Source organism: Canis lupus, chromosome 9 (assembly GCF_048164855.1).
Source record: "Canis lupus baileyi chromosome 9, mCanLup2.hap1, whole genome shotgun sequence".
In the NCBI taxonomy this organism is placed as follows: Eukaryota; Metazoa; Chordata; class Mammalia; order Carnivora; family Canidae; genus Canis; species Canis lupus.
Window position 1 is genome coordinate 63,911,015 of NC_132846.1, and position 18,556 is coordinate 63,929,570.

The window sequence follows — 18,556 nt, forward strand, 5'->3', positions numbered from 1 at the left end:
TTCTTTAGTTTAATAAAGACAAAATGTGTGCAATCTTCTTTTAGAACATTTTTCCCATCCTGAAGATCACAATATACTGATAATAATTTCAGTTAAATTAATTTTTTTCCAAATTAACAATTTGCAATGCAACTAAGATGAGAAAAATGTAAAATGCAATTCAACATGACCTAAGTTATAAAAACATGCTTGATAATTAAACATTTCAGAAAAATATTCTCATGAGTAGTCACACTAGAGTTTATTTCACTTTTCCTATTATTGGATATTTAGGTGACTTCTATATACTTTTACAATACCACAATGAGTATCTTTGTGCTTATAGTTCATAAAATGTATTCCAATATCTTAAAATGGTTTTCATTACCTTTGCTTCCTCCACATAGGGAGAGAATAGTCGAGGACGAACATATATTCCAGCATTTTTTTGCCGTAACCAAGCATTGGACTTTCCACCTTCTGTTGTAGGAAGCATATCTGATGGAGGAGTACTAATCAAGCCTCTTTTCATCTTGAAAAAAAAATTTTTTTTAGATGAACTAATGATTTATGTAGACCTAGAATACTACTAAGATGAAAAATTACACCTATAAATCATGAAAACTTAGGAATATACACGAAATTTCAAAATACTCCAAATGTTTGAGATTATTTAAAAGACTCAGCAATAAAGAGGTACTACAATATACCACTTTTCTTTATATAGAGGAATGATGTTTTTATTTTTTTAAAGGTTTTTTTAAAAATTTTTATTTATTTATGATAGTCACACACACACACACACACACACAGAGAGGCAGAGACACAGGCAGAGGGAGGAGCAGGCTCCATGCACCGGGAGCCTGACGTGGGATTCGATTCTGGGTCTCCAGGATCACGCCCTGGGCCAAAGGTAGGCGCTAAACCGCTGCGCCACCCAGGGATCCCCAGGAATGATGTTTTTAAAACAAGAGCTATAGTAATTAAAAATATAATTAGTTGGATTAACTTTCAGAACTTTCAATGAAAACCAATTTCTACCTTTTTTTACTTACTCATCTAGAGGATTCCATACCCATTCCACCCCCCCCAAAACGAAACAAGGACATCTTCTTGGGCCTGTATCTACAATACAAGGATGCACGTGGTCTGCCTGGTGGTTAAGGGAAAGGAGCTCTTGGGGAGGCAGATTGGACACAAATAGCAAACTCCCCATTTAACAGGTGCATGACCATGGATATGTCCTTTTAGGCTAGACCTGACTTTAAAGGGCTCCCCGATGGCCCTGGAGATGGGACCCTGCATGACTAAATGTGGTGGCCCTGTTGTTTCCTCGTGTATGCTAGGAGAAAATAAATCAAATACCTACAGCTCATAAAGTGGTTGTGAGGATTAATGACAGTAATGCACAGTGCTTAGCACACACTAGGAGTGTTTTATGCTTAACAGCCATTATTAGCAAACTTTCACCAGGGACTTCTGTGTGAAGCACAGAATTAAGAATAGAGATATGTATTTTCTAAGTCTACTAAACAAAGTTCTAAATTATTTTTCTAAACCAAATTCAGGGTTCAATTTGGCTTGTGTCCCATGTTTTAAACAAAACCAAACATTGTAAAACAGGCAAAACAAAAACTAAACATTTTTTTTAAAGATTTTATTTATTTATTGAGACAGAGAGAGAGAGAGAGAGAAAGAGAGAGAGAGAGACAGGCAGAGGGAGAAGCAGGCTCCATGCAGAGAGCCTGACGTGGGACTCGATCCAGGGTCTCCAGGATCACGCCCTGGGCTGCAGGCGGCGCTAAACCGCTGCGCCACCGGGGCTGCCCTCAACGTTGTTTTGTGTCTGATATTATTCTTGTTAATTCTTCCATTAGTTAAAATTGTTTTTAACTAATAAAATACAGCATTAGATAGTATTAAAAGCAGAAAAGCTCATAACTCTAACCTACTCTAACTGTAATAACGCTGATATATTTCCTGTCAGTCTTGTTCAATGGATTTTTACATAACTGAATTCTAGAATACATAAAAACACATTAGTTTGTATTATTCTTTCTGAAATTATATTCTATCATTAGCATTTTTCATTGTTGCTATATTAGTCTTTATAATCATTGTTCAGGGCAGCAAAATATTCTGAGTAGTGTACTACAGTTTACTTTTATTTTTTCTGTTATTAAACATTCGAGCAGGTTTCAAATATTTAAGGATATGCTACTAATGTACCAGCTATACTTCTCCTATGGGATGGTAATATTATTTCAAAATATACTGACTTGGGGCGCCTGGGTGGCTCAGATGGTTAAGTGTCTGCCTTCGACTGAGGTCATGATCCCAGGGTCCTGGGATCAAACCCTATGTCAGGCTCCTGCTCGGCTTCTCCCTTTCCCTCTGCTCCCTCACCCAACTCTCTCTCACTCTGTCTTGTTCTATCTCAAATAAATAAATAAAATCTTGGAAAAAAAAGATAATTCCTACTAAAATAAAAACAGTGACTTAATAGGTGAAAAAAATGGTAACCTATGGTTTTACTTTGCCTTCTTTGGTGTGTGTGATTACTAGTGAGACTGAACACTTTTTTCTAATTAGAAATATAAATATTTAATTATTTTCTTCTAGTTTTCCCATGTTTCAATTTAATATTTAATTCTGCAATCTAATAGCGATTAATTTTGTGTGCAAGTGAAATGAGGTTTTAACTTTAAACAAATTCCCCCCTAACTCACCATCTAGTCCAGCAAAATGATTCACTGATTTCTGATAGATTATGATATGTTTAATTCTTATATATTAATGAGGAATTTTTTTTTAATGAGGATTTTTTTCTGGGCTATTTGGTCTTGTCTGTTTTGCTAGCATCACAGATCAGAATTTTTTTTTGTTTCTGTTTTTGTTTTTTAAAGCTCTAGGCCCAATGTGGGCCCTGAACTCACAAACCTGAGATCAAGAGTTACGTGCTTTACCAACTGAGCCAGACAGGCATCCCTAGAGTTTTTAAATTTTATTTATTTACTTATTTTTTATTATTATTATTATCATTATTATTATTATTATTCATGAGAGACCCACATAGAGAGAGAGAAGCAGAGACACAGGCAGAGGGAGAAGCACGCCCCATGCAGGGAGCCTAACGTGGGACTCCATCCCGGGTCTCCAGGATCACACCCCGGGCCGAAGGCAACGCTAAACCGCTGAGCCACCCAGGCTGCCCCATCCCTAGAGTTTTAAAATATATTTTAAATTCTGGAATAGTTATCCTTCCTTCATTATATTCGCTTTACAGAACTTAAAAAAAAATTCTTATCAAATAAATAAATGAATATGGAAGAGGGAGGGAGGAAAACCAAAAAACAAACTCTTAACAGAGAACAAAGTGAAGCTAACCAGACAGGAGGTAGAAGGGGGAGAGGGGAAACAAGTGATGGAGGTTAAGAAGGGCACTTGTTGTGATGAGCACCGGGTGTTGTATATAAGTGCTGAATCATGAAATTCCTCACCGGAAATGAATATTACACTGTATGATAACTAACAGGAATTTCAACAAAAACTTGGAAAGAAAATAAATAAAACAGTCGCATGCAATGAAAAAAAAAATTCTTATCAGTTTTTTTCCAGATGATTTTTATGTTTCTGAGCAGCTGAAAAAACTGTCTATAAGCATTGCAATAAAGTTATAGATCAATGTGTGAAGAAGTAATATTTATAATACTTATTTCTCACATCCATTAATTCAAGCAATTCTATTAGTTTAAGAAATTCACTTTAAAAAAGCTATGAAAGTAATATGATCAGCTCCATTAATTTTTAACTGAAATACGATCATAAGATTCAGTCATCCCTTTCACACTGAACCCTTCTCTTCTCCCTGATTTACTGCTGTGTTTGAGAAGTCTCCAGAGGTAATTTCTACCCTTTTCTTTGTGAACAGGATCTACTTGATCTACACTGATCCTCCTACACTATCTTTTGCAAAAGTAAGACGGCTCTACCCACTTAACTCTCATTCACCAAGCATTTATTTGTGCCATTGGCCAACATGAGGGACACAATATGGTACAAAACACACATCTGTCTCTGTTCTCATGGACTTTGTGGATTTACAATACTTTATTAGTAGAAATTACGTAAAATGATAAAAAAAAGAAGTCTTTACATTTTGGCGCATTTTCTTTTCATGAAAGAGATAAATGAACAAACGTACTTACCGCATCACTTAGGACTTCACTGTTTATAGGTAAGATATGTTCAATTCGCACAAAAGGTAAGAGAGAAGAAAGGATCTCTCTAAGCTCTTCGATGTCTAGGTCTCGTCTTTTTACGCCTCTTCTGTTTACACTATGGGCAGTGCCACTTAGTAAGTTTGGCTCTATGAGACAGAAAACGAAAAGTCTCCTACCAAATCCAAATTTTTACTTTTTCTCTAGTACACTTTTAGTAACATGCTTTATACTTAAGTGCATCTGCTTTAAAAAGGATTATAAATTACTTTTGTGTCTTAAGTTTTCTTAATAGAGATGTTCTTCTACAAAGATAAAGCATGTCAACAGTATAACTTTTTTTTTATTGTTTTGCACTAAAGAATAAGAAGAATTCTTTTCCACATACTAACACAAAGGAGAAAAGATGACAATCTATTAGAATCTAGTTTGACCAAGGGCTTTTTCTTAAGCTTTTACACTGCTGTGACCAGTTTTTAGTACAATTAAGGGCATTACATGGCAAATGCTATTTCCGGTAACTGTGGGTTATCAGGATACTGATTAGGCTACCATATGTTTACCAGCAATTTAATAAAATACTAATTACCTGGTATCTAAAGCAGCAAACTAAGGCACCTGGGTGGCTCAGTCAGTTGAGCATCTGCCTTCGGCTCAGGTCATGATCCCAGGGTCCTCAGATGGAGCCCCATATCGAGCTCCCTGCTCAGCGGGGAGTCTATGCTTCTCCATACCCTGCCACCCTCACTCCCCCTGCTTGTGCACTTTTGCTCTCTGTCTCAAATAAATAAAATCTTTTTTTTTTAAGTGAAATCTAATGTGCACTGTATTTAACTTTGATTTTTATGATAGTCTCCTAAATCTCCCTAATATGGGAATGTTACTGCATAAAAGTGAACACTTTGATCTCTGACACAAAATATATTCCCACTGTCCAGAGCAGAGAGTAAAGGTTTTCTTCATTAGGTATCAATGAAAGAAGATCTTAAGTATATATAAGCTTACAACATTGAGTGGAAAACAAAAATTACTAAAATTTTGGGAATCTTTAATCATATCTATAATCTAGTGGTTATATATTTTTTCTTTAAAAAGTAAGATCCTTATCATTCCCAAATATAAGTGCTGTATTTTTTGCAAACACTCTATAGGCAAACAAGTATTTCCCTTAAATCATGTGTAAATCCTATCAAATCTCTCATGGATAGAGAGATAAGAAATAATTGTTTTTGAGAAGCTAAGCTTCTTCTGGCATCATTCAATATAAAATTGTTGCAAGCATGTGGAAAAGGGTTTTTTTCCTTGCCTTGCTATGATTTGGCTTCATACTTATTATACAAAGCACTGCTTTTCGAAAAAAAATTTTTCCCCCCTTAAAATAGTGGCATCCTGTTTTCATACGAAATCTTACATAAAACTCCCAAGTAAGTAATGGGTAAGGGCAGAACCTTATACAGAAAGGAGGCTGAAAAGAGCTGCCTGGTATGCTCAGGTTCCTGCTCATTCCTGGAAGAGCCTTCTGCTCCAACCCCATCGGGAAACTACTATTTAAGGGAAATCTTATCAAGGATGCTCATTATCTGCTCATAAACATGGCATTTTATCATAACCAACCTTACACCAGTGAACAGGCCTATGGCCTACAATGATTATGCAGCATCATATACAATTAATTCTTGTTGTTGGAGGAATCCTGTTCTATAAAGTCACCGTCAACAATCAGCAAACACTTAACCACTGCTCCTAAGGGAAACACAGGGTGAGATTCCTATAAGCCTCTGGTTCCAGTTTTATTACCTGGTCAAGACAAAAACGTTGTTTTAGGTGTGTTTCTGTTTAAAGACACCTTATTACTATATATTGTTGATTTGCCCTCGCAGCCAACAAGCACTGCCACTCATATCTGAATGAAGCTGAATTTAACTCCTAGTTTCTCTGTGAAGGGACATCACAGCCTTCCTGTGCCTGGAAACACCATACAGCACTAGAAGTTATAATGGGAGGCCAGCTGGATCAGTGAGGTCACCAAAAACAACACCCACCCATAAAATATGAAAAACTTGGCACTGAATGGAATGAAAAGGACACTTGTTTGCAGTATGAGAAGTGAAATGAGAAGGCAGAGCGGCACCTTGTTCCACCCGAAGCTGGGAATACGTGCATCAGGGGACTCCAATGTTTTGTCACTCTGAGCATGTCTGTAGTTGACCATGAAAGTGTTGTGGGTACTGGTTTTGGGGTTATAAATAAATTTTAGCAGGTAGATGAATTTGCAAATACAGAGTCTGCAAGTAAAGACAGATGGTATATTGGCATTTCAAAAAGACCTAAATTAAAACTAGTGGCTTTAATATTCAACACAATTCTATTTTTTTTTAAGATTTTATTTATTTATTAGAGACACAGAAAGAGAGAGAGAGAGAGATTGGGAGAGAGAGGCAGAAACACAAACAGAGGGAGAAGTAGGCTCCATGCAGGGAGCCTGACGTGGGACTCGATCCTGGGTCCCCAGGATCACACTCCGGGCCGAAGGCAGGCGCTAAACTGCTGAGCCACTGGGGCTGCCCTTCAACACAATTCTTATCTGAGAATTACTAAAAGGCTTTTGCAGGCCATAGAGAAATAAATTAGTAGGAGAAATTAGAGGTTTTGAAAGTCAGATTTAGTTTGAAATTTTTATGTATTTTAAAACATGACAGGCAAACCCTATAAATGCACTAAAAATTTATCATTGACCTAAACACTTTTTTCAAAAGATTTTATTTATTTATTTGACAGAGAGATAAGCATAAACAGGAGGAGTAGCAGAGGGAAAGGGAGAAGCAGGCTCTCTGCTGAGCAAGGAGCCCAATGTGGGGCCCAATCCCTGAGTCAAAAGCTTAACCGACTTAGCCACCCAGGTGTCCCAACTTGAACACTTTATAAATAGGTGAACTTCATGGTATGAAAAGTATATCTAAAAAAGCCAACAAGAAATGACAGGCAACAGAAATCTCTATTTAATTTTTCTAGTTAAAATGTTTTGAAAGGAAATGTTTTGATTTGGATTTGCTATATAGAGGCATACAAACATTCTGAGGGAAGGAGCATGCGTGCGATGTTTCTACCTCTTCTGCAGTATCCCCAGTTGGAAGCCATCCAAAAGCATTATTTTTCCTTTACCTTCCACAAAAAAATTTCTTTTAAAGATTTTATTTATTTATTCATGAGACACACACACACACACACACACACACACACACACACACACACACACAGGCAGAAACACAGGCAGTGGGAGAAGCAGGCCCTGCAAGGAGCCTGATGCAGGACTGTATCCTAGACCCCAGGATCAGGCACTGAGTCAAAGGCAGACACTCAACCACTGAGCCACTCAGGTGTCCCTACCTTCCACAAAATTTAAAAATAAACAAGCATGCTTTTTGGGCCGGGGTAGGAGGTGGGGAGATCAGTCATACATTTTTTAATTGAGGTAAAGTTCGCATAAACCTCACCATTTTAGCCATTTTAAAGTATACAATTCAGTCAGTAGTTTTTAGTATATTTAAAATGTTATACACACATTACTATCTAATTCCTAAACATTTTCATCAGCAATATGCTTTTGTAATACTTTAATCATTAAATGAAAAATTTCACTCTAATACTTGTATAAATCAGTAAACATTTATTATTAGCACATAGATAATTCCTAAACATTGCCATCAGCAATATGCTTTTGTAATACTTTAATCATTAAATGAAAAATTTCACTCTAATACTTCTATAAATCAGTCAACATTTCTTATTAGCACATAGATAACATTAAAAGTACACTTTTAAAATTGTAAAATAAAAATTTCTGGTATATTTGTTTCTAATAAAGTATACCCTTCTCCACTAAAGGATTTTACAGATCATAAAAATTTCTATTTCCAGCAGGTAATAGTGGCTACTGTCAAGACTGACACATAGCATGTCTCTGAATAAAAAAAACTTACAGTATAAACTAATTTTGTAAGCTTACCTCTGTCAGCTATTCTTTTCATCAATTGATGCTCACCCCACTTAATCAGATATTTAAGGATATCTTGTTCACTTGCCTAGAATAAAAAATGATTTATATTCATTTTAGTGAAATTAGACAAATGGCAAATTTCATTAATGACTTCCTAGGTCATAATTTACACACAGTATGCAACTTACCACATTTCATGCTACACTGGCTGTTTGAAATGTTCCACTAAAGCTGAGGTCCACCAGCAGCAAACACACAACTGCTTTCCATGTGTTTTGTCCAGTAACTTACCTCTTGGCTCCAACTAAATTTTTTATTCTTGCTTTCATCTTTATGTTTTGTTTATCCTATTCTCTTCACCTATTTTAAACTTATTTTATTCTACTATATGGTCTCTATACAGCTGCCTTAAATTCTTCTTGGGATAGGAAGAGATGAATAGATGAAAGTAAATGTATATAGATACCAAGTGATTCTGTTGCAAGAACAGAAAATACAGATACAGAGACTTGTTTTGACAGAGAAACTACAATCTGCACAAGGTATGCTACTGACTGGTGAGGGCCCTTCAAGCAGTCTGTGAAATGGCAAGGTGCCCCTCAAATCTTTGTACTTTACTGAAAATCTTAGAGCAAATCTAGGCTGCAGTCCAAGGTTTTTACTTTCTAAATAGAAATGCAAAACTTTCTAAAGACAATAATCTGAGAGAACTGACAAATCCTAATCCCCATAATGCATGCAGTCTGGATCAGGACAATGAAACGAGGTTAATGAACACAGAGCCTAAATAAATAAAATCCAATTACGACATCATTTGTATTGCAATCAAAGCACAGATGCTACGTTGATTATTTAACTTGTCACTTAATTTTTTTTAAAGATTTTATTTATTTATTCATGACAGACACAAAGGGGTGGGGGGCAGAGACACAGGCAGAGGGAGAAGCAGGCTCCATGCAGGGAGCCCAATGTGACTCGATCCCGGGACTCCAGGATCACGCCCTGGGCCAAAGGCGGGCACTGAACCAATGAGCCACAGGGATCCCCACGTCACTGAATTTCTAACTGGGATGGAAGCATTTTATAATTTTCCTAGTATAAATATAAAGAAATAGGTAATGGCTCAGTGGGTTTATATTTTTATAACATTAAAACTGTTGTATAGTTTTCGGCATAAAATTCGTATAACAATGCCAAAAAAATTAAACTTGAACATATGTTACTTCAAAGTATTTTTTGCAATATTTTAAATCTATTGTTAGTTTAAGTTACCAAATTATATTGACATATAAGTCAATGACAGAAGAATTTGCTAAAAACTACTTCTGATTAAAAATAAGTAGTTCAAAACATTACTGTATTTTGGTAAAACACATATACTAAATTTTTATAAGCATTTGAGTAGTCAGAAATTGAATACTACTCTTACTTTGTGCTGAGTAAGCTACTGTCTATAGTCCAAGTACCTGATACTCCATCAAAAACAAGAAAGTGTGATAATGAATTGATGGAAGCCAAGAAAATCATTGTTGGGATATGCTTCTGACCTCGCCTACTGCCTCAACCCCATTGGTGTATAGTTGGTTGAGACCAGAACTTGTTCACAGTGCGGAGTTAGAGCAGCAAGTGCACAAAGGGCCAGAGAGCCAGAAGGCTTTTCCTGTACAAATCTGAAAAGGGCATACCTGGCTGGGCTGATCTCCCTAGATGGTAGAATAACAGAGTATAGATGGGTTTCCTGGTGAACACATGGATGACAATTACTTTGACAAGTATATATAAATGATTACCTGTAGGTAGTCAGACTGGATAGCAGTGAGCAGATGGTCTTTGCTGAGTTCATAAAAAACATCCGAAGTCATGACCTGGGAAAACTCCTCACAGAGGAAATGTAAAGCTTGTCGGTGTACCCATTTAGAGCCATATGGATGAGAGCTCCACTTGAGGATGGCAATTAAGGTATCTAATGAGATGCTCTCAGCAATGATATCCTCACAGCCTAAAAGAGAAGGCAAATACTTCTTAAAATTAATCATAAATATTCCTTATTGAACATTAGTATGTTAGATAATATATTTAAAAGTAGCAATAGTAAAAAAAAAGAACAAGGAGATAAATAAAATTTCAAGAGAAATTACCAAGACCTGGTAGGATGGGGTAACAACAGGTAACAATAGACTATGACATCTATAGGAAATCTGCTGTCCAGTAGAGACAAATCCATAGAAAGAGGCAGAGAATCCTCATAATTGTTTAAGAAAATCAGTATCTATGTGCAAATCCAACAACCTAAAGTAAGACACTACAGCAGAGAGGACTGGATCATAAGGGAAAGAAGAGAAGGGAAAACTGACACAGTTGTGGGAATTGGCCAGAGAATGGGTACGGATGACACCTGACGGATAGAGAATCCGTCTCTATCCGGATAGAGAAGACAAGTAGGCTATCTTCTTTGAACTAGGAGAATATATGTTCTAATAAAACAACAATTTGCATTGTTGATAGCTTAAACTCTCAGAATAGAGACAATATAGTTTTATGCTCATCTGAGATGAATTCTGGTGGATTTAAAAGAAATAAGTAGTTTAAGGAAAAGAACCAGGCTTCTGGAGAAAGTGATTATGACACTGTAAGGACTCAAAAAAGTGAAGATAACCTGAGGATAGTCAACTATTTTCCTTAGGAGAGATCATTTCAAAATATAAAGATAAAAAATGTAAAATCTGAGTGATAAAAACTGTGGAAGGGAAAATGATTGAAGTTGGACAGAAATTCTTTATAATTGTTTACAAGAAACCCTGATAATTTGGGGGAGAAAAGAGGCATTTACCACTAAAGAGGCTGCTCTCTAATGAGCTCACAGCTTTGAAAGATACAGCCAAAATAAAGAACATCAATGAACTCCAGAGACTTGCAAAGTTCAATGTTACTGTGAAACCATGAAAGGCAAAAAGTGAAAGGTAATGACTGATTACCCTTTTTTCAGGTGACATGAGATCATTAGCAGACAATACAGGGTACAAGAAGTCATGCTTCATTCTCTTTTCTGATACAGTACCAGATAACCAGACTATCATAAAGAATGGTGTAACCTGACTTCTGCAAAGCATTTAACAAAATACTTTATGAAGTCTCTAGAAGACAGGGATGCTGTCTTCACTGTATGTCTAGCACCTTCTTGCACATGGGAGGTGCTACATAAAAATTTGTTGAGTGTGCAAACGAGATCTTTGCAGATAAGATAAAGAGCAGTATATGGGTGACAGAACAGTGGTTACCGGAACCGTTTGCAAGTAGCACTGATTAACCTGGGGGATGGGAGTGGGGAGTCTCTGTTTTTGTGATATTAATTAAGAACTTGAATGAAGATGGGGAAAATATGCTTCAAAATCTCCAGATGATGGGCAGCTCCGGTGGCACAGTGGTTTAGCTCTGCCTGCAGCCCGGGGTGTGATCCTGGAGACCTGGGATCGAGTCCCACGTCAGGCTCCCTGCATAGAGCCTGGTTCTCCCTCTGCCTGTGTCTCTGTCTTTCTCTCTCTCTGTGTGTCTCTATGAATAAATAAATAAGTAAATCTTAAAATCTCCAGATGAGGGGATCCCTGGGTGGCTCAGCGGTTTAGGGCCTGCCTTCGGCCCAGGGCGTGACCGTGGAGTTCTAGGATCGAGTCCCACTTTGGGCTCCCTCCATGGAGCCTGCTTCTCCCTCTGCCTGTGTCTCTCATGAATAAATAAAATCTTTAAAAAAAAATCTTCAGATGATCTAAAACTGGGAAACACTGGATGACAGGATCAAAACCGGCTAAACAGATGGGTCAAAATGAAGGTGAAATAGAACCAGGAAAATTAGGAAGTTCTATATATTAGTGAAAGAAAATCAACGGCACAAAAGATGATGGGAGAGCTACCTCAGCCATAACCCATGCTGAATGGGTACAAACTGTGATATGGCTGCTGTAGAGCTGAAACAAGCTCAAGCTTTTATGATTAAAGCAGAGTCCTAATCAATGGTACAATGTCACACTGCTGTCATGTGAGGTGCTGTGTTCTGTTCCAGGCCCTATGTTTTAGATGGGGCACTGACAGATGCAGGATTTCTCAGAGGAGGGCAAAAGAACAGTAGAGAGTTTGAGAACTGTAACAGGAGAAGCGCTCTGAGCAACCAAGATTACTAGGCTTACGGAAGAGAAACCTGAGGGGAGACCATAGGCCGCTATCTTTAAATGTCTGACAGACCTTCATGAGGCAGAGGAGAAATGACAGACTTCCCTGCTGTTCCAAGGGCAGGTCCTGGATGTTAAATGGATGTTGGAAGAAGGGAGATATTGCCTCAATATTAAGAAATCTCTAACAATTAGATTGCTCTCCTCTTGTCCCCTCTGACAAAAAAAGAATAGAAAAATATAGGAGCAAAGGCTGGCTCATCACATATGAGATAGAGTACCAAGAACCCCTATGCTGGATATGGAGCTAACATTAGATAGCATCCAAGTTGCTTCTATCACAAAGATAAAATCATTTTTAGAAAAGTGGTGACAGAGTATCAATGAGAGAGTAACTTAATCTAAAGATTAAAGATTAATTGACTTAATCTCAATATTAACCTGAGATCCTGATAAGGACATGGAGACCACCACAATGGAATCTGCATGTAAACAACACCCAAAGAGGTGAGTATGTACTGATGAAGAGTGAGGAATATGGAAAAGCTGTAAGCTGCCCGCATGATCTTATGGTGAGCCTTGAATGCCAGTAGCCAGAGGAAGACTTGTCAGTCTGCTGCTTTAAAGGAGGCAGGGGAGGAGAATGAAGCAATATAATGGATATGTTTGGGCACGAAACACGTGAAGTTAGAGAAAAAGTGGTTATTCAAAAAGATGTATCACGATCCTACGAAACCAAGATATTGGCAGAGGGAAGAAAAGAGAATTAATAACAACATCATATATTTAAACTTCTGAGGTTTTCAAAGAAGTGAGATGTGATAAGAAAAAGTGGGCTTTGCAATCAACAGATCGAAATCCCACCTTGGCCTCTCAGAAGCAAAGTCATTTGCTTAAATCCTTAGCCTCTTTGAGCCTTAAGTGTTCTCATTTGTAAAGCTAAGTTTATACTCCTAAATCAGGGTTGTTATGAGATTTAAATGAGATGGTACCCTTGACATTCTTCATTTGTTCAAACATTCTGCAGTACCTACTTGCCAAGCACTATGAATACACTCTTTTTACTGCACACTTTCCTGGGTGATATTATCTCGCCCACATGGCCTTAATTCCCAAAGCATTCTCATGACTTGTAAGTCTGTATTACAGTTCTGGGGTGCCTCGCCATGTCGGAGGAGCATGCAACTCTTGATCTTGGGTTGTGAGTTCAAGCTCTACAAAAAAGTTTACATACAGTTCCAACCCAGAGCTCTCTCCTGACTCCCAGACTCAGTCCAACTTCCCATTGGAGTGTTCCATGGGGATGTTCTGCAGACCTCTTAAAGGCAAATCAATTCGTTTCCTCTGAGAAACCTAGTATCCCCCTCTGACTTCTTACCCCTGCTTCCTCCCAAAGCCAGCAATCTTAGTACTATTAGTGATTCCTTCTCTTGAAGCCCACATCCAATCACCATCATATGCTTTTCATTCTATTCTTAAATACATCCCCTCAAAAAAAAAAAAAAAATACATCCCCTCCACTGAAACTCTACCACCTCCCCATTTCAGAATCTGATACTTTCTAAACCCTGCATCACTGAAATAGCCTCAAAAAGTTCCCATCTTTCTCCCTTCCAATCTGTTCTCCATACTGTTGCCAGATGATCTTTTAAAATGTAAATTAGATTATATATGTAACAAATTATTCAATAGCTTGCAAATAACTTCAAGATAAAATCCAAACTACATATTCTTGATAGTCTGGTCATTGCCAACTTTTCCAGCCCCATTCCTGTTCATAGCAATCATTCATCACTTAGCATTTCCTAGAGTTCCAACAAACTGTCTCACCTCCAGGCCTTTGCATATGTTGTTCCATTTTTCTGAAATGCTCTTAATTCTCTTTATTAACTCATCCACTTTTTTTAGACTTAGCTTAGATGTTGCCTCTTTCAAAACCCTATCTTGATCTTGTTCCCCAAAAGCTGATGTCAGGTGTTCCTCCTACCTAAAAAAAAGCAGCCCTATTTCTCTATATATACAATAGCATTAAATTCTCATAGTATTTTATATTTCTGTAATATTTATCTGAATCCTCTACCAGACTAAGAGCTCTTTTGGGGTGGAGGCCCCCCACCTTGTCATTCTACAATGCCGGACATCTAGTAGCTAATCAATTAAAAACAAACATAATAGGGGGTCCCTGGGTGGCTCAGCAGTTGAGCGTCTGCCTCTGGCTCAGGGCGTGATCCTGGAGTCCCGGGATCAAGTCCCACATCAGGCTTCCTGCATGGAGCCTGCTTCTCCCTCTGCCTATGTCTCTGCCTCTCTGTCTTTCATGAATAAATAAATAAAATCTTTAAAAACAAACATAATAGCTAATACTTTTGAAACTTACTATGTGCCAAGTCTATACTTAACTTAGAATATTTAATTTCTGCACTCCTATTCAAAGAAGGTAGTTTTATTATTCCCATTTTACAGATGAGAAAACTAAGATTCACAAAGATTAATATACTTGCTCAAAGTCGTACAGCTAGGAAGAAGACAAGTTGTACTTAACTAAACATAGCCTTCCCCTCCTGCCAAAAAATTTCCCTCTTTTTTATGTCTCTAAGCTTAGGTCTTACCTGGATTAATGCTCCTTAGAACTTTTTCATTTATAACCACTCTTCTTATAAGCAGAAAAGCATCTTATAAATACCAAACATGGTGACATTAACTCACAAATGTGAAAGGAAGGCAATTAGGCAAAAAATTGGAATGCTGAAAGGTATGTTTTACTTTCATTTTTTTAAAGATTTTATTTATTTATTCAAGAGAGATACAGAGAGAGAGGCAGAGACACAAGCAAAGGGAGAAGCAAAGGCTCCCTGTAGGGAGCCTGATGTGGGACTCGATCCCAGGACCCTGGGATCACGACCTGAGCCAAAGGCAGAAGCTCAACCACGGAGTCACCCAGGTGTCCCTGAAAGGTATATTTTAAAAAGAAATTTATCTAATATCGTCAAATATAATATTTTCATATTACAGTAAAGGATTTCAATTAGTGGTAATTTGCACTTTGTCACGGTTATCAATACTGGAATGAAAATGTAAATACAGCAACAAGGCCAAAGGGGTGCTGGCAGAGAAAGGCCAGTAAGAAAGATGCAAAAAGGCTTCATGCAATGTCATTTCCTTGATAAATTTTGGACCAGTCTCGTTGGTCCAGAAACATTACCAGCACACTATCGAAGGTGGCTGACAAAGTCATACTAACCCAAACCCCACAAGACCAATGTATAAATCAAAAGGTCCACTTATGTGCAGTGCAACTATTTATTTAGTTCACTTCTAGTGAGCAGAATGCCATGTTTCAAACTATCTTGGGTCAAGAAATATTTGTTATTGCTTGCTTTTTTTTAAGTTTCTAATCTGTCATGGACCAATACTTTAGTGGAAACCAGTAAAAATGCTGCTTGAATACTGTGGCGATGTCAAATTGCCAAAAAGTTTCTATATGCTTACTCTCAGTAACTGTACTTCCCTCACTACAGACATACTTTGAGAAGCACTGCTCTGGCTAGACTTCCTTCTCTTTCTCTATGCCAGTTTCAGGATATATGAAGGTTAAGTTTATTTCCTCCCATTTGGTACTAATAAACTCTCAGAAGGACCTCTTTTTCCCTCTTCTGGTTTCTTATAGAGTTTACTGACTCCATAGATAAAACAGTATCTGTATTTCTTTAAAGACAACTAAATACACAATCAGAATGACTACTTTTTTTTATTTTTTAAATAGGCTCCATGCCCAGTGTGCAGCCCAATGCAGGCCCCGAACTCACAACCCTGAAATCAAGACCTGAGCTGAGACCACGAGTTGGATGTTTAACCCTGACAGGGCCGCCGAGGCACCCTACTTTTTCTTTTTCTTTTTTTTTTAAACTAGAAATAGGGCAACCCTGTCAGGACCCCTCTCACTCCTGAGAGCTTTCTCTGTATCTTTACTTAATAAACTTCTGTCCCTTTACTCACACACACAAAAATAAATAAATAAAAATAAAAATAAACTAGAAATATAGTGCTTAAGACTATTATCCAAATACGGCACAACACTGTACATATTCACCAACACCAGTCCTCCGATTCAACCCCTACCCATGTGCAGAGTACACATCCCCAGCCCAAGACTTTGGGACTGGCCATGAGATCTGCTTTGACCAATGAAACGTTAGTGGATATGATGTGAAAAAAAGCTTCAAAAGTACTTTTGGGAACTGGGCTTGCCCTCTTGCCTTCTCCACCACCATGGTAAGAAGATACTGTGTGTGGCTAGCTTGTTGATCCTAGGAGAAAAATAAGCAGTAGCAGAAACAGAGCCAGCCAGCTCTGCTAAACCACAGTGGCAATCAGGATAACCCCAGATGCTACAAACTTAAATTTGTAATTTTAGCTGACCTGGAGATTTGTAGGAAATACATGTTCATGTCATATACCACTGAGATTCCCCAGTTGTTTGTTACATAGCAGTGATTGACTAATACACCACATACATTTTTAGATGAACTCAAAAGCCTTTACCAGTTTCCTTGTAACAGAAAAATTCATCTGTAGGCAAGACATTGAATGGCTCAAAGGTGCTCATGCATTCTGCTCAGGTAGTAGATTTTCAATGATGCAGTTGTGAGATTGGCAGATGAAATATGAAGTTAACGTTTCATGATTTTTTTTTTGCTTCTGTGAAAACTACATTTTACAGATCCACTGCTTACTTGATTAATCCCTTCTTCTATTTTTTTTTACCAGAATATTTTCTTTCTGATACTTAATGTTGGCAAAAATGCCTCTTTTTAAAAATGTGAGCTAAACACTATGAATGATCAAGGCAGAGATATGAAGTACAACGTATTAATTTGACATTTAGTAATACAAATGATTGTTCATTTAGTAATACAAATGCTGCATGTTGAATAGGACCATTTTCTGTTTTTACTATTAACATTTTCCCCCCTTTATGTTCCTCTGATGACTATAAAATAAGCTTCAATATATACAGATTTCCTGAAAACAGTCAGGATTTGTCTTTTTTGCCACTCTCATACTCTCTCCACCAGCACTAGTGGGAAACTTTTTCACTAACTCAGGTCTATCAGGAAACATGTAATCAGCTTCTAGATTCAGAGTTTCATATTGGGGCTGAGGTAGGAAGAGGAAGAACATAGGCAAGGGGAAAGAAGTGAAGGGAACAGTGGAGGGTGATCACAGCTTGCTAAGCAACACACACTGTATAATAAGTTTAGAGGAAGGCTGGTCTTACAGCAGGCATGGTGGCTCTTCAGTGGCCTGTTAGAAATAGAAGACTTCAAGTGCAAGCAGGCTTGAGAAAAAAGTTTCTTTAATTCTTTCCAACTAACCTGTATGGAACTGATTCCAGTTCCCAAGGAAATGGAATCATGAAATGAGAGGGAACTGAGGACAGTGTAAAGAGCTTATAGGCTTTGAATTCGGGCAGTTATCTTACTAACTCTTGACTCTCCCTTAGAGTCCTGTGCAGGATCAGAGCACACCCTCTGTGAGTCTCATTTCCTCATACAGAGGATGAAATAATCCCATCAGAGTTCTAAGGATTATGTTAAATAACATCAGGGAGCCCGTGTGTCCATCGACACTACCGTTCTAGGCTAGAAATCTTCAATCAGCTTGCCAACTCCACCTCCTTTGACATATAGATAGAACTAGTCGATGCGTCCTACTGATTCTTCCTTCAAGATGCTCTTTGATTAGCCTCTTTATTTTCCATCCCCAGGAATGCAACCTCTGTCCAAATCCTTAGTACTTCACACATCAAACACTGAGAAGCTTCCTGCTGTCTACCTCCCTCAGTCTTCCAATCCATACAGAGCACACGGCAGAAAGGTTTTCCACCATCATCCCTGCATCTTCTCTATTTTAAACAGGCAACCAGAATTCCAGAGCCAAGGCAGAAAATGAGAGTCAGACATGTAAGAATTAGAAGACAAGTCAATCTGTGCTGCAGTGTTTTTAACTGCCAGTCCTTGGACTCTGCAACTTGTGAGTGCTGATTGGATAAATATTCCTCTCTGCTACTCCTCAGGAGGACCATTCTAAAGATTTTACAGAGCTCCTCAGAGCATCCTGGCAGGGTTAAAACCCTGGTGTCTCCAGCGGCAACCAGCCCAAGACCTTTCTCTCCTCCTCTATCTCATTCTCTCTAA

The 18,556-nt window shown here is 37.9% G+C and overlaps 1 protein-coding gene across 15 annotated transcripts in view; it reads right to left on the reverse strand.

The window, feature by feature from the left end:
* Positions 1-18,556, reverse strand: part of BTBD7 (BTB domain containing 7) — a 110,002-nt gene that overhangs the window by 12,951 nt on the left and 78,495 nt on the right. For 14 of the 15 annotated variants that reach the window (XM_072839749.1, XM_072839741.1, XM_072839743.1 and 11 more), the window contains 4 exons: positions 9,987-10,195; positions 8,206-8,281; positions 4,188-4,348; positions 368-511 (listed from right to left, as the gene is read on the reverse strand). In XM_072839749.1, coding sequence (XP_072695850.1) covers positions 368-511; positions 4,188-4,348; positions 8,206-8,281; positions 9,987-10,195 — 590 coding nt within the window. Of the gene's footprint in view, positions 1-367; positions 512-4,187; positions 4,349-5,813; positions 5,943-8,205; positions 8,282-9,986; positions 10,196-18,556 lie in introns of those variants that run through there. The other variant, XR_012037124.1, reaches the window with a different exon arrangement.